This window comes from Sarcophilus harrisii, chromosome 3 (assembly GCF_902635505.1).
Source record: "Sarcophilus harrisii chromosome 3, mSarHar1.11, whole genome shotgun sequence".
NCBI classification, from domain to species: domain Eukaryota; kingdom Metazoa; phylum Chordata; class Mammalia; order Dasyuromorphia; family Dasyuridae; genus Sarcophilus; species Sarcophilus harrisii.
The window spans coordinates 432,649,926-432,667,029 of record NC_045428.1 but is presented as its reverse complement, the minus strand read 5'-3'; the positions used below and the strand labels follow the sequence as shown (position 1 = coordinate 432,667,029).

General features: G+C 33.7%; 1 protein-coding gene across 8 annotated transcripts in view; it reads left to right on the top strand.

Moving 5' to 3' along the window:
• The window catches only part of FRY (FRY microtubule binding protein), a 470,054-nt gene that overhangs the window by 285,996 nt on the left and 166,954 nt on the right, over positions 1-17,104 (top strand). For all 8 annotated transcript variants that reach the window (XM_031960730.1, XM_031960734.1, XM_031960729.1 and 5 more), the window contains 4 exons: positions 2,564-2,703; positions 11,782-11,872; positions 12,297-12,376; positions 12,476-12,556. In XM_031960730.1, coding sequence (XP_031816590.1) covers positions 2,564-2,703; positions 11,782-11,872; positions 12,297-12,376; positions 12,476-12,556 — 392 coding nt within the window. The remainder of the gene's footprint in view (positions 1-2,563; positions 2,704-11,781; positions 11,873-12,296; positions 12,377-12,475; positions 12,557-17,104) is intronic.

The window sequence follows — 17,104 nt, the reverse complement described above, 5'->3', positions numbered from 1 at the left end:
TCTCATACTTAAATGGGGAAAAAGTGGAACTGCTCAGCTCTCAATTTGCTTCTTCCTTGGAAGAATAATCTCTAGAGAGAAAGAAGAGTACAAAAATGGTTAATTAGATATTGATAAATATTTGATGCCCATGATATAGAGGGAGGTAGAGAAGATGAGCACCTAGTTGCCCTTGATGAGTTTGAAGTCACAAGTCCAGACAATTTACATCCAAAAGAACTGGCAGATATGATGATGTAAAATCAGTGGTAGTCATCAAAGATCATATAGGAACACAGACTTAGATGTAGAAAGTCATGTAGTCCAAAAACCTAATTTTAAATATGAGAGAAATGAATATCAGAGAGGGTGAGTTGCTTTTTCTCCATTTGGGTAAATTTGTCCTGTGTAATGTATATATACATTACACATATATGTTATATTAGAATCATATATATTATATTATCAAAATCATATTATATCATGATCACATATAATTATATAATATAATGTTAGAAAGGTTGTTTATGTGCATACCCTTTGATCCAGCAGTGTTACTACTGGGCTTATATCCCAAAGAGATTATAAAGAAGGGAAAGGGACCTGTATGTGCACGAATGTTTGTGGCAGCCCTTTTTGTAGTGGCTAGAAACTGGAAACTGAATGGATGTCCATCAATTGGAGAATGGCTGAATAAATTGTGGTATATGAATATTATGGAATATTACTGTTCTGTAAGAAATGACCAACAGGATGATTTCAGAAAGGCCTGGAGAGACGTATATGAACTGATGCTGAGTGAAATGAGCAGGACCAGGAGATCCTTATATACTTCAACAACAATGCTATATGATGACCAGTTCTGATGGACCAGGCCATCCTCAGCAACAAGATCAACCAAATCATTTCCAATGGAGCAGTAATGAACTGAACCAGCTACGCCCAGAGAAAGAACTTTGGGAGATAACTAAAAACCATTACATTGAATTCCCAATCCCTATATTTATGCCCACCTGCATTTTTGATTTCCTTCACAAGCTAATTGTACAATATTTCAGAGTCTGATTCTTTTTATACAGCAAAATAATGTTTTGGTCATGTATACTTATTGTGTATCTAATTTATATTTTAATGTATTTAACATCTACTGGTCATCCTGCCATCTAGGGGAGGGGGTGGGGGGTAAGAGGTGAAAAATTGGAACAAGAGGTTTGGCAATTGTTAACGCTGTAAAGTTATCCATGCATATAACCTGTAAATAAAAGGTTATTAAATAAAAATAAAAAAAAAGAAAGGTTGTTTAATTTCTTTGCTGATTATCTTTGGTAAATTATCATCGAGAAGGAGAAAAAAGCTAAACCAAAAATAGTTTAGATTCATGCTTGTGTTCCTAACCTAATGAGACAGGGAATCATGTTTTCCAGCCTCTGGACCATGCCCTGGAATCAGTCTAGAGCAATTTTTTCCTAGTCAGTAAAATTTTTACTACCAAAGCTCCTTACTTCTTGACACCTATTAAATTTTAAAACTGAGTTCTCTTCTTTCATGCTTAAACATCCTTCTCTAGTACTTTTAGTCCTAGAGTACAGAGTGTAAATTTGAAGGAAAAAAAAAAAAAAACAGGGAGAAAGGAAGGGCAGAGGCTGTGGATTACCACAAACCAGGCCTAAACTTTAGAGTGAAACCAGTTAGTTAAGCTCTTAAAGAACAAGAATCATCATATTAGGTGAACATGGTACTAATTAGAATCAGACAAGTTCTTATGTTTTGTTGTTTTTGCAGTACTGTATGATGGTACTATTTTGCTGAATTTCCAACCCTTAACAGAAATATAAGCCTCACTAAAATACACCAGTGCCTGGTTCAGATTAGGTACCTAAGATGTCTTTGTGGATTGATGGATAACTTTATTTTACCTGAGCCACTTAGCAAGGTACTAAAATTGAAAAAAAGGCATTTGTTTTCCGAATATAGGTTAGTCTTGGGTAATCCTCAATTATTAGTGTCCACCCCCCAAAAAAAGTTAGTTTGTATTAATTTTGTCTGTGTATGTATTGTTTTCCACCAACAGGATATAAGCATTTATGAAACTTTATTCCCTTTGATTTCATATCCTCATGATTTAGCATAGTGCCTAGCATATAAAAAATGCTCTATAAATTCAATTGAATAAAAATCTTTGAAACCATTGACTGAAGGGGGACTTTCAAGATAAAGGAGACTTAGTTTGCATAAACAATTGTTAGGTTTATTCTTTTGTTGAGAACTTTACCAGTACAAGTTTTGGTGGGTTCATGAATAATCTGTTTGCAATTAAAGTCTAATTTCTAGAATGAGTGCTATTAGAATCAAAGTAATTAGCATTATTGAAATAAAAAATTGTTAGAACATAAAGGGAATCTGTTAATATTGATGGTTTGGGGCTCTTAGGAATGTAGTCATAAATAAAACGAACATGATTGGTAAAAAGGAAAATCATGCAACAAATATACTTGAATATGCTTTTTTTAAAATGAAGTGTTTCTGCATAGATGGCCGTTAATATGAGAATATTTAAGCTAACAGTTTGTCCTCCTTCCTGTAGGTAATAAGCTCAATGAGCTCCCTTTCAGAATACTGCCTGCCTTCCATTCTGCGAACGTTGTTTGACTGGTATAAGAGACAAAATGGCATTGAGGATGAATCTCATGAATATAGACCCAGGACAAGCACTAAATCCAAAAGGTAGGTATATTTTCTTGCTGTGAAAACCATAGTTTTATGTTCAGGAGATGAATACAATGGGCTTAATAATATTGATGAAGAATGAAAATCGTGAAAGCTGATAGAAAATACTGATCTGATTGGAGTATTTGTCCATGTATGCTCCTTTTATATTGATCATAGCTTTCTGATGCCAGGTTTGTGTCTTTTATCTGTTCTGTCTAATGATCAGCATATTGTAAACATTTACATTATATAAAAATTCACATTCTTGTACACTTTGATTTATTTAAAAAATAAATACATCCATTAAACCTACCTACCTCTTACCTCTGCCCTACCATCCAAACATTCTTTTCATATACCAGATAATTGCTTTTAAAAGATGCAGCACACTAACATTAAACAACCTAAATAATTATTTTATGTTTATACAGAGTCTTGCTGTATGAAACTGCTATTGCTGAATACTTGGAAAGTGAACAGCTTGTTTAAAAGATGATATTGGAGAAGGGCATATGGATTTCTAGAGCAGACTATAGCTATGAGGATAGGGAATAAAATTAATGAGGGACAAGGACAATATATATGGCTAGAGACTCACATCTCTGATCAACAGTGTTTATAAATCAAAATTGGTGAGGGAAATTCCTATACCTGCCCAGGCACATATATCTTATACACTTCTATTAGCTCTCAAACATCCCTAGAGAATAGCAAATAAGACATAGGAGAAGACTTATTTAAGAGACTAAGCAATTCACAGAATTTAAAGTCCCAGAAGAAAGAAATAGTTATATTCATTCTTTCAGTTTTCATACACAAAGCATGGGAAAGAAACAAGAAGAAGACGATCCTGGGACCTAAAATTGAAAATGAAAGAGGCCAAAAAGAAATGGAATGAAAATTAAAGAAAAGAAACTCAACTTGGGATAAATATGAAAAATTGGTACAGCCCTTAATCCCTAATCCTAAAGGCTAGGAATAGTTGAAAAATTATTATAAATGCTATGGACTTTGTTAGCTCTTTTGGAGAAAAGAGAAAGACCAAAAGAAAGAGATTTCAAAGACTCTATGAGTAGATAGTAATGGACAGCTAAGAGAGAATAGAACTAGGCAAAACTTATTTGGATTCTCTTCTTAATCAAGGAGAATGATTTTTCAGGTTGGGAAATAGAGAACCAGGAATAGTTAAGAAAAATAGAAGAAATTGAAATTCAAGAACAAAAGAACACTGCAACTCACTGAAAGAATTCAAATCACCAGATCTAAATGAACTATGTTCCTAATCATTGGAGGAATATGTGGATCCCTGAATTGATGCTTGGGGGGGAAAAAACCCTGAAGAATAGAAGGGGTGCTTCAGGATAGCTGTCCCAATACTTCAAGAGGAAAGAAGGTAGATTCTGAAATCTGTAGGCCAGCAAGCGTCACTAGGATTACAATGTTAGTCAAATTATGATACGATATATGTGGATTTCAGGAAGATATTGAAAGATTTCTCTTTTTGGAAGGATGGAATAATATGGACTGGTTATAACCCATTCAAGTTGGAACTAATGAACAGCCATATTTACAGAGTAGTGATTCAAGAATAGAGTGGGTTCCCTGGCAAAGTATCCTAAGATCTTTTTTTGACCCTTTTCTGTTCAACATTAAAAGTAACCAAGACAAATGGTATAGATAGCATGCTTATTAAATCACAGCAGGACTTAAAAGGTATATGCTAGTATATGCTGAATTACAGTCTCAGTATCCAAAAGAATCTCAATAAGCTAAAATAACAGACCAAATTAACTAAAAAGAAACTCATTAAGGATGAATATAAATTATACACTAGGGTTCAAAAAACCAATTGCCTAAATACAGGATGGGAAAGACATGGTTGATAGTAATTCCTGTGAAAATAAATTTTAAAAAGACTCAGTGTTTAACACTGGTACAGTAATCAAAATAACAGATCAGACATTAAAACATCATGATTAGGAGCATAGACTCCAAAAGGACCTTTCTAAGATCAGACCACTTCTGTAGTACTGCTAGATACTGATTAGTAAAAAAAAAAAAAAAAAAAAAGAATCCCATGAAATGGTCATAAGTATTCTAATTCATACCATTCAAAATTAAGATTGTGAAAAATAAACAAAGTCATCCCACTTCTGTGGGATGCTGTATGAATTTCAATAATGTAAAAACTTAACAGAATTCATTATTTGCACTAATCCAGATCTAGTTTACTTCAATTCTGGTTCCCACCATTTAAGAAAATCAAATTGGAAGATGTACCAAAGAAAGAGAGTAGGCATAATCATGGAAATTAAAACAATGCCATAGAAGGAATGATATTTTCCCTGGCAATAGAAATGGACAGATTAAAATCTTCAAAAATTTTAATGGTTTTCACGTGAAAAATGAAATAGACTTATTCTATTTGGCCTCAGAAGGCAAAACTAAGAATTATAGGGAAGTAAATGTAGCCTTACTCTTAGGAAATGCTTCATAAAGCTAAGATTTGGAGCTGTCCAAAATTGCAGTAGTTTGCCAAGTCATAGAAAAAGAGACTTGAGAGGTCATATGGTTCAGTCTCGTCATTTTTATATGGGAGAACTGAGGCCCATTAGGATATTAAGTGACTTCCCCAAGACCATATAAGTAAAATGTATCAGATCTGACTGAATACCCATATCCTTTCTATTGGCCTGTCCTCAGGAAGTAGTTTGCTCCTATTGGAGTTCTTCCAGAAATCTTTCAAACTTTTTTAGGAATGTTATTGAGGATATTCCTGCTCTGGTCCTGAATAGAACAGGTGATTTTAGAGTTTCCATACAGTTTAATGATTCTTTTGCTGTAATCTGTCAAATAAATCTTGAAATTCATCATGATGGGGAAGAAAGAGTATTGAACTAGAGACCTAAAATCTAGTCTTGGCTCTGCTTTTTGAAGACAAAGTATTTAGATATCTTTTGGAAGGTTTGAAAATTATTCCTCCCAGCCTTGAAAAATGAACCATGTAGTGTTCTCTCTGTCACAGTGTTGAAGATATAACATATACAACTTAATTTATCTCAAAATAAGTATCTGTTATAGAAAATAGAATTTACTGGTATTAATCCAAAATGTGTGTGTTTATAAAAAGTGGTATTTTAGAAATGCACCTGCAACTCCTCTTATGTATTGAAGTGGGTAAGAAATGAATCTGGGTTCTCAAAAGCTTTGGCAGCAAAATTCAGTCTTTGGCAGATCCCACCAAGCTGGAATGGTCTCAAGTATGGGCTTAGTGATGGAATGCATTTCTATTGCCTCAGGATCAGCCTAGCTAAACACAAGGAGACTCATCACTAGGTTGATGGATTTTTTTTAAACATAACAACTCTCTAAGAGAAGGGTTCTAACCTTTTTATATCAGATTTCCCTTTGGCGATCTGGTGAAGCCTATGGACCCCTTATCAAAAGAATTTTTTAATGCAAAAAATAAAATAAGTATGATTACACAGTTATCAAAATGAATTTTTGAATAAACCCCAGGTTAAGATCGCTCTAAAATCATTGGCTAAGTTGTGATGCTATGATCTGTTAAGGAAGATGACCTTCATAAGTAATAATAATAATGATAACAATAATATTAAGAATAGTTATTATATGCCTTAAAGTTCATAAAGTGCTTTCCATATCTCACAACAACTCTATGAGGGAAATACTATTATCATCTAAATTTCATATGTAGTGAAACTGAGAATGAAAAAGCTAAAGTAACAAAATAACCCATTAAAAGACTATTGCCATCATTTGAATAAGAAAAGGTGAAATCTTGAATAAGGTGATTGTGGTAAGAGACTGTCAATAGTGCTTGACAACTGACTGGATAGTTGGAGTTTAAAAGAAAATATGAGCAAAGACTAACTCCCAGGATATGACTAGAAAATTTTGGAACAACAACACTAGAACCATCTTAATATAGTATTTGATAAACCCAAAGATCCAAGCTTTAGGAACAAAAACTTACTCTTTGATCAAAATTGCTGAGAAAACTGGAAAGCAATTTGGCAGAAATTAGGTATAAACTAACATCTCACACCATACCAAGATACAATCAAAATATATACATGACTTAGACATAAAGAGCAATATCATAAGCAAATTAGGGGAGTATGGAAATTTTTACTTGTCAGATCTATGGATAAAGAAAAAAATTATGACTAAGCAAAAAAGAATGAAGACTACAGAAAATAAAATGAATTGTTTTGATTACAATAAATTAAAAAGGGCAAAACAAATCAATGCAGCCAATATTAAAGGAAAACAGGAGACTGGGAAAATATTTTTAACAAAATCTAACAAAAATCAATGCAGCCAATATTGAAGGAAAACAGGAGACTGGGAAAATATTTTTGCAGCAAGTTTCTCTGATAAGGACCTTATTTCTCAAATATATAACAAAATTGAGTTAAATTTGTAAAAATATGAGTCATTCCCAAATTGATAAATGGTCAAAAAATATGAATACACAGTTTACAGAAGATATCAAAGCAATCCATAGTCAGACAGATTAGTTTTAAGCCACTATTGATTAGAAAAATACAAATTAAAGTAGTTCTGAGGTAAGATTGTCTAATATAAGAGAAAAGGGGAAAAAGGCAAATGTTATTGAACATGTAGAAAAATTGGGACATTGATGCACTGTTGATAGAGTTATGAACTGAACAATGCCCAAAGGGCTACAAAACTGCATAACCTTTGATCCAGCAATGTCACTACTACGTCTATATCCTAAACAGATCAGAGAGAAAAAAAGGGGGAAATATGTATATGTAAAAAATGTTCATAGCATCTCTTTTTGTGGTGGCATAATTGAAGGAATACTTAGAAATTGAGGAATGGTTGAACAAGTTGTGACATATGGTTGTGATGGAATATGATTGCACTATAAGAAATGATAAGCAGGATGGTTTCAGAAAAACCTGGGAAGACATCAAATGATGTAAAGTGAAGTAAGCAGAACTAGAAGAATATTGTATACAATAAAAGCAATATTGTAATAATGATCAACTATGAACAATCATCTGCTTCTCAATAAAAAAAAAATAGCCACATATTGTAGGTTTGGAATTGACAAGGACCCTCCGAAGTTTATCTTATTCAATTTTCTCATTTAACAGACAAGGAAATTGAGACTCAGAAAACTGAAACACAAAGAGATTAAGAAACTGTCCAAAGTCTTTGAGGTGATGAATGTCACTGCCAAGATTTAAACCCAGAATCTTTGATCCACTTACAGCACTATTTTTATTGTACCATTATACCTTTCTGAGGGGATATTGAAAGTTGGAACAGTGAAGAGATTTGGGACAATTATAAGCAGAGATATAAAGAGAATCGACGTGCTAGAATCCTACTTGATATTATCCAGCAAATGTGTGTAGTGCAGACAGCCCAGTTATGATTAGATAGCAATTATTTGTAATGTGACTTATAATTTGTGCAAGCCAGTTTCAGAGATAAGTGTTCACCCACCTGTGACAAATACCTAACTTGATTTAAAGTTTGCATAGCCAGGTGGAGAGCTTTGGAATGGAGTACTCTTTAAATCTTGGATAAGTAGCTATAACTTTTCAGAGAAAGTATTAAAAAAAGAAGACTGAGGAGAATAGGAAGCATGATCCACTTTTTATCCCTTCACATTCCAACACTCTGCTTAGTCAACACTATAATAAACACTGATACCTCATTTCTCACTTGATAATGTCCAGGGATGACATGGAAAATGACAAAACAGAAGAATACAACACCCGGTCTAGCTCCAGAGTTTTGTTTTATGATACTCTGCCTTCACATGTAATCTCTAGGAATGTGGTATTTATTCGCAGAAACTGCCTGCATAGAGAAAGTGGAAGTGAAGGGGTGTTATTTATCACTGTGTATTATCACTATTCTCCCAAGACTACATTTGTGCTGATAATGTAAAAAAGATTGAAGGCAAATTTTAAAATACTTGTAAGAAAACATTTTAGTTAGATATCATTAGTTTTATTTATATGCCAGCCATTGCTATAGGAATTACTTTGATTTTTGGAGGAATCTGTGATCTTATTGATTTTATCTTTAATAAGGCTATAAATAGCAAGCCATCCATGTCTACTTCTAGAATATAATTCTGTAGCTTCAACAGAAAATCTTTACTATCTCCTCTTAATTCTAGTATTTTCTCTGTTAATTATTTCCTATTTATCTTGTATATGACTTGTTTGAAGATATTGGTTTGTTTATTATTGCCCCCCCAACTCCTACCCCAGACTGCAGACTCCTTGTCTTTTGCCTCTTTTTTGTCCCCAGTGCTTAGTATTGTGTCTGGCACATAGTTGATACTTAATAAATGTTTATTGATTGACTGATCCTTGCCCATATATTCCTACATATCTTTCACAGATGGCCTTCTAACTTTCCTCACATTACAAGCATCCCAGAGGAACATGCAAGCTACCTATTGGTGATTCCTTGCTTTTTTCAAAAACTAGCTAACCTTTTTGAGTCAGACATAACCCTGGTAACATCCTTTATTCTACTTCCCATATATTGTTCTTTGTTAGAGATAAAGAGTAGTTTACTCATACCCACATGTACCTATCTAATGCCTCTTTGGTGACTCTCAACTTAAAATCTTCAGAGACTTTGGTATTCAATCATTGGCAGCTATATAGCATCACTGAAAATACTGTTTTTAAAAATATGTTATGTTTATTAAAATTAATTTACCCATTCACTAAAATAGGCCTTTACTTGATATTATTTCCTCAAATTATTATACTATTTAAAATTATTTCTATTGGAATATAATATAATTCAGATATCTTATTCATTCAACATAGTCATTCCCCCACAATTATTTTGAATTAGTGAGGCTTTCATAAAGTTCAGATTATTATAGTCTGGGGGTTGGACTAATGGAATTTGAAGTTTCTTCTAACCTCATTTGTGAATAATTAATTGCTAAAACTTTATGAATATTTCATGAATTCATTTAAAATGGAAAATAAAGTAATCATTTCTCCCTGAATTCACAGTGATGTTTCCCTTTTAATTGTATTCCTGATCATTTTTAAGAGATCAGAGTTAATGCTGAGATACAGTCCAGAATTAAAGCTCTGGAACTGGATTTTAGTAGCATTTCACATTTAGTATTTGACAGTACAAGAAGAAGAAGAATATTTATGGTTGAGAGAAAGCTGGAAAATCATAGGTCTCTAGGGTTTCATCTAGCTAACAATAATGTGAACTTTTTTTACTAGAAGAAATGAAAGAAAGGAATTTAGAGAAATATAAGAGAAACTGAAATTAGGCAAATGTGAGGGGTGTAGTTTAAGTTACAATTTCCCAAGATAAGTATGATCTCAACATTTTCATGTGCCAAAATAATGTTGTAACTGACAGTTAGACCTCAAAACCATAATCAAACCAAGCCCTTTATTTGAAAGGTATTTGACTAAAATTTTGTACTGGAAAGCATAAATATCATTGGTCATCAATTTCACTTTACAAACTTGGAAGCAATGTATAAGTCCTCTTAGAGAAAGAAATTGTGTATAAATGTCAGTTTATGTGAGAGACAGCCTAACACCTTTTAAAACAATATTTCTGCAGTGACTCTCAGACAAGTCACAGGATCCTATACTGTCTCTGAAAAACTGAAATTGAGGTAGTTACTTTAATAAATGTTTATTGACTCTGAGTATTGGCTGTTTCAAGTGATTTGCTGATCCATATCAGTAAAGTGAGTTTCCTCACCAAGAATTCAACAGGTCTGGCTCTATACAAAGTCAGTTTTTATTGTTGGTAAAAGGACCTTATGACATCTTTTGAAGTCTCCTTTTAAGGGATTGCATTTAAATCTTCTATCCCCCTGCTACATTCATTCCCTTCCATGACAGTTCATAGGCTCACACTTCTCTAGAAACGAGTGTACAAGTCTCAAAGAGCTTTAATGACTTATCTAAAAATCATATAGCCTATATCAACAATGGGACCAAGACTTGAATCCTGGTCTTCTGACTCTGTTGATAACATTTTTTGTATTATCTTTTGTCTCCTTTATCCCTTTTCATCCCTAACTGTCTGTCCTCCAGACACTTTTTCCTTTTTCCTTACTCCAAAATACAAAATATATACTTAACTTCCATTCTTTAATGCTGCTTTCCCTCCCATCTAGCTTCCCCCCTCTTCCCCCCGCCAACTTATAGCAGCATTTTCCAGCACAACAATTCCCTAAATAGATCGCAGGATGAGAGAGGATTCCTGAGTCATTTGTGTCCATTTCCTTTTTTCTAGGCGGTACTTGGAGTTAAGCTATGGTCTTCTAAATGAGGAGACTCAAACTACTAAAACATTTCTCCTTGGAAGACAATGTCACAACTTCCTTTACTAACTAACTCATTCTATTATATATCAAATTGACTAAGCAAAGAAATTTTCCCCTATGTCTCATTTAAATATCATCTGTTCAAAATATTTGTATTTGGAATGTAAAGTACATTTAAGAAACTTCTATCAAATAATCCCAATTTCTTTCATTTCTTTCCCCTCATAAATCTTATTTTGTCCTTCTCTTAATCATTAGTTGCCCGCATTTGGTCCTTCTCCATATTTTCCTTATGTCTAACAAATTGGGAAATCTCAAACTAGAATTCCTGTTAGTTTGTGAAAAAAGAGCAGAAAAAGGGAGATTTAAGTGTTACAGAGAGGGCACTTTAATTCTCCACTTCCTCCTCCTCCTCACCCCACTTCTCAGCAAATTTAAGCCATTTTGTTTCTTCTAACCTAAGGACCTTCCATGAGTGATTATATATGTTAAAAAATATCCCAAGGAAGGTTGTAATATATGAACATATGTCTAGACCAATCCATTCATTTTACAAATGAGAAAATGTGTGCCCAAAGAGGTTAAGTTACTTGGAAAGTTCACCATTGTAACAATAGTTGAGCAATATGTTTAACTTATGGGTGGATTATTGTGATTTCTAGCTTTTTAATGGATTGTACTGGATCTCATAACAGGAACTTTAACAGAAAACATTACTCCCACTTACTGCCATATTTTTATTTTTATAGTGATGAACAGCAACGAGATTATTTAATGGAAAGAAGAGATCTGGCCATTGATTTTATTTTTTCTTTAGTGTTAATAGAAGTTTTGAAGCAGGTATGTTACTGTTTTCATATTTGCTCTAACATAAAGTTTGTTATTTCTGAGTCTGGTTGGCATTAAAAGCTCTCAGGCTATTAAATTGTCAGTAAATTCCAAATCCAATTTAAAAACCAATAATATCTCTATGTACTGTATTATTCATATTTTCTGAATTGAAATAAGATATCTGTTATAAATTTTGGTAGATGACATTTCAATTTTGCAGTATATTCTCTACTGAATTTACATTATATAATATGGTAATAGAAATTAGCCTTTGGTGTTTTCCCAACTAATAACTACTAGTTCATGTTAACAGTTTTGGTGTTCTTGGTAAATTATATTGCTAAAGGCCATATACAGAATTATGATTTGCATTGTGAGCAAGTTAATATTTAGTATTCCCTTGTCAGTTGAAAGATTATTCTTGTATTTTCAGATTCCACTTCATCCTGTAATAGACAGTTTGATCCATGAGGTTATTAACTTGGCCTTCAAGCACTTTAAATACAAGGAAGGGTAAGTAAGGACACCGCATAAGTAGACTGCTTAAAATGAAATCATTTATTCTTTTTAGGTCACCAATGCTTCTTATATCACCTCATTCTATCTTGCTAGGTATCTTGGTCCTAACACTGGAAATATGCACATCGTTGCAGACCTCTATGCAGAAGTAATTGGGGTGCTGGCCCAAGCTAAGTGAGTAAATATACCTTCTAGTCCTTCTAGAATGTGTTGAGGAGATGAGGGTGTGTTTTATGCGTGTGTGATTCTCAGTTCTTGAAGAGGGAGAGCAGAGTATCATTAGCCTTTTCCATTAAAAGCTAGCATTATAATTTCACATGGGCCTTCTCAATGTGGGGAAGTGGGATATAGGAAGGGAGAGAATCTGGAACTCAAAGTTTCAAAAATAAATAAAAAATTGGTTTTACATGTAAGTAGAAAATACATATATATTATATGTATATGTATATATGCATATATATATCCATACACATATTTATACACACACACAAGAGACACAAAAAAAAACTAGCGTTTTTTTATCTTTCTTGCCTTCCCCTCTCCATCTTCTCTGCTAGCTTTTCTTAATGCCTACTAGCAGTGCATATTCACAAGGTTCTGTCTTGAACCTTCTCTGCTTCTTTCTACACACTCTATCTTAGAACTTTATCAGGTCCCATAAGTTTAATTATCACCTCTCTGCAGATGACTTACAAACTGGTAAATTGAGCCCTACACTCTCCCCTGAGCTTCAGTCACAAATCATTAACTACTATTGGATATCTCAAACTGACCAGTTTGTAACATCTCCCAAAGACTTCTCAAACTCAATCTATCCAAAACTGAGCTCATTATATTTCCTCTCTAAACCCAGTCCTCTTCCAAATTCTCCTCTTCCTGATAGTCACCACCATTGTCCAAGCCTCCCAGATTTATAGGATGGCCCAGTAGCCATATTCTTTTCTTTCCCTTATGCCACATCTGATCACAACTTAATCAATCACCAAATGTTGCTATTTCTATTTTAATTCCAATCTCATTTTTCTACTCACACAGCCACCACATCACCTCTCACCTAGAATATTGCTAAAACTATCTAGTCCCTCTCCCATTCCAATGCATACAATCCCTAGCTGTCAAAGAAATTTTTTTAAGTGGAGATCTGACCACATGACTCCCAAACTCAATCAATTCTTGTTATGGTTGTTGTTCAGTACAACTATTTGTAACCCTGTTTGGGGTTTTCTTAGAAAAGATATGGGAGTGGTTTGCCATTTCCTTCTCCAAATCACTTTACAGATGAGGAAACTGAGGCAGACAGGATTAAGTGACTTGCCCAGGGTCAGAGACCAACTAAGTGTCTGAGGTCCAATTTCAACTCAGATCTTTCTGACTTCAGTTCCAGTGCCCTCTCCACCTAATCAACTCTAGTGGCCTCCTGTTTTCTCTAGGATAAAATATAAATGCCTCTGTTTGGTTCCAAAGCCCTTCACAACCAAGCTTGAACCTAGCTTTCCGTTCTCATTGTATGTTACTCCCCTTTGTGTGCTGTTATCCAATTAAACTAATCTTCTTTCTGCCCTCACACATGACCCTTTATCTCTTTTTCATCCAGTTGTCTGGCCTAGTTCTTAGCACACACATTACACATTATCCACCTAATTAACGTCTAATGACTTGTTTGATGGGCCAGATCTTCACTCTGGACCATAGATTTCAATCCCCTGGATGAGAAAACTAAACTTTTTTTAACACAAGTAGGATTATCTCAGCCCAGCATGGTTCCCAAAAAGTTTATAATATTTCAAATGTTTGTTTTTTCTTGTTCTGTGGGTAATAGTTTTATAAAGTATGAAAGAATTCATTTTAACATGCTCCATTACTATGTATTGCTCTCTACTTATTTCAGTTGAGCTAAAAATGTCCCAGATTCTGTCATGGAAACAACTCAGGGGGAAGTTCTCATAGCTAAATTTATCAGACCCTGTAGCTCTGTGTAGGAAACTGGAATTGAATAACATTAGTCTATTAGCAATATTATACTTGTGGAAATCATGTCACCTCCTACTCTCTTGTCTCTTAACTCCTTCCTTTCATTGGATCAGTCATGCAAGCCTTTGATGTCTTTAAGTTCACCGTGTTTAACTAAACATGGGACCTGGCTCTGTAAAATCCTTGGTGCAGGAAGTGGCAGTGAGGAGATACCAATGAAGGTCATCATCTACTCTATAACTTATAGTCTTAGTCTTTAACTGAGAAGTTAAATAATTTACCATAATTCATGTAGCTAATATTTGTCAAATGGGGCATAAAGCTTGGGCTTCCTGGTTCCAAATCTAATTCTCTCTCTCTACTAGTCTACATTATTTCTTTTCCTGAGATCATTTTTCTAGTGACCATTACTATCTACATGGCCTGAAACTGGCAAAAAACAATCCCAAAAAGGGTTTTTAATCATTTAGAATAAAGTCATCAAGACTATGGGCCCTTAAGCTCATCAAGGTTGTTGTTCCAGGTCACACAGCTGGAAAGAAACTCCCAACTCTTCAGATTTACAGTCTGTTATTCTTTGTACCACATCATGTTACCTTTGTATAATTAATATTCATAATGATGGCCCTAAAGTCCTCAAGAAAAGATTGAATCAGTTTAATTGAAGGAGGTTGAGGTTTAGATATATGTCTGTTTAGATATATTTCTATTCAAAATGGGTTACAACTTTTTTAAAGCATTGAAGATTGAAAGTTGTTATTTAGAAAATGTTTTGCTTTAGTAGAGTACTTCATTATCCCCAAATTCTGAATAAATGAAAAGTTGCTATTTTCTTTTTGCTAAAGTGTCAATTCTTTCATTTCACAAAACTCTATAACTTCTTTGCAACAGCCCCAGAATAATTTTATGTTATATTTACATTAGGTGTTAAGTAGCAAAGTTAAAGAAACCACTTCCATTTTCCTTTGTTTTGATGGATTATGTACCATGAGTATCAGTTACTGTAGGAAGGCCTCCCAGAGGTATTTTGCTTTCAAATTGATTGTGGGTGTGGGCCAAGTCAGGCTAAACTAGGAGCAGACCAGTCTTTCAGCAGTAATGGCAAGAGGAATTTGGACTAAATGATAATAGTTGATAATAAGAGCTAGAATTTACATAGTGATTTAAGGTTTGCAGAGCACATTATTGCAGATTATCTCATTTGATCCTCAAATCAACTCTTAAGAGATTAGCCCTCATTTTGGTGGTTTTATTCTTGTTCAGTTGTTTAGTTGAGTCCGATTCTTCATAACCTTTTGGACCATATCACACTGTCCATGGGGTTTTCATGGCAAAGAAAATACTAAAGTAGTTTGGCATTTCCTTCTAGAGTGGATTAAGGCAAACCTTCCCTGTCTTCAGGCCCAGCACTCTATCCATTGAACCATCCTCATCTTGCAGATGATAAAATAGAATAAGAGAGAATAAGTGACTTGCATAAAGACACACAGCTAGTAAGTTTATGAAGTAGGATTTAAATTCAGTTCTTCCTGACTTCATGTCCAGAAAAATTCTATCCAATGTACTATCTTTAAGGTTTGTTCTAACCCTATGATTCTGTGAATTAAGAAAAAAAATTATAGTTGATTAATAATAGTTATCAATAGAACATAGAAATACCATATCGATCAGGTCTATTGCCACTAGTACTTGGTAGCCCTAGGGAGGCAGTAGAAAAAATGGTGGCTATGAAATCAAAAAACTTGGATTCAAATCTCTTCCAACATTACCAATGTGACGAGTCCTTTGATTGGACCACAGTTCTGTATCTATTAAATGAGGAACCTGTTCTAGGCGCCTCTGTGTTGCCTTTAGACTCTAGATTTTTTTTTTCCATTTTTCTTTTTTTTTCTTTTTTTTCTTTTTCTTTGAATTCTAGATTTCTAATGATTCACCATGGTGCAAGCATTAAGTCCAGTTCTATTTGTAATTAGTAGTTCATGAATCATTCACATTTAGGAGATGTTTTAAGATCTTCACAGTCATTTGCATAACCTTTAGAAACTTCTGACTTAGAATAGTCTCATACTTAAATTGCTTGAAAGAACTGATATTCTCTCCACTGGTCAAATAATTAACATTTATTAAAGATTAGCAAAGTCGCCCTTAAATCAGTTAAAGCAGTGACTTTTCAAGAATTAGTGCTTTTCTTTCTTCTCTCTAGTAAAATCAGCTTCAGTGTTCGTTTGATAATTTTCCAGAATAACATATTTATCTGATGGAAAAACTAACCGGGGATAACTAGGGACATTGCAGTTACACTCTCTCCTAAATAAGGTTATTTCCATGGTACGTTTATCATTTTTCCTATAGTAAAGAGGTTCTAGGATGTTATAGGGTTTTTTTTTTCTCTTAAACTTTAGTTATTATAAGGATTATATATTTTAGCAGCATCTTGTCATTTTAATGATGATAATGTTACCTCAGAAAAATTATCTTTGAGTGTAATTTGAAGAATGGGTTAAGCTTTTAAAAGCCATTTACATTGAGATTAGGTAACTATAGACTTTGATTAAAAGTGATGTGCTTGAATTTGCATCAAATCCATTTAAATCGTGATTCAGATCACTTGTCCTGAAGCTCTCTGATTTTAAAAGTATGCTATTGTTTGATATGAATTAAATAGATATTTCACAACATAGAGTTTGCCTTCTTACTATATTTTATAAATTTCAAAGAAGCATTGTCCTTCATTCATATTGGTTTTAGGGT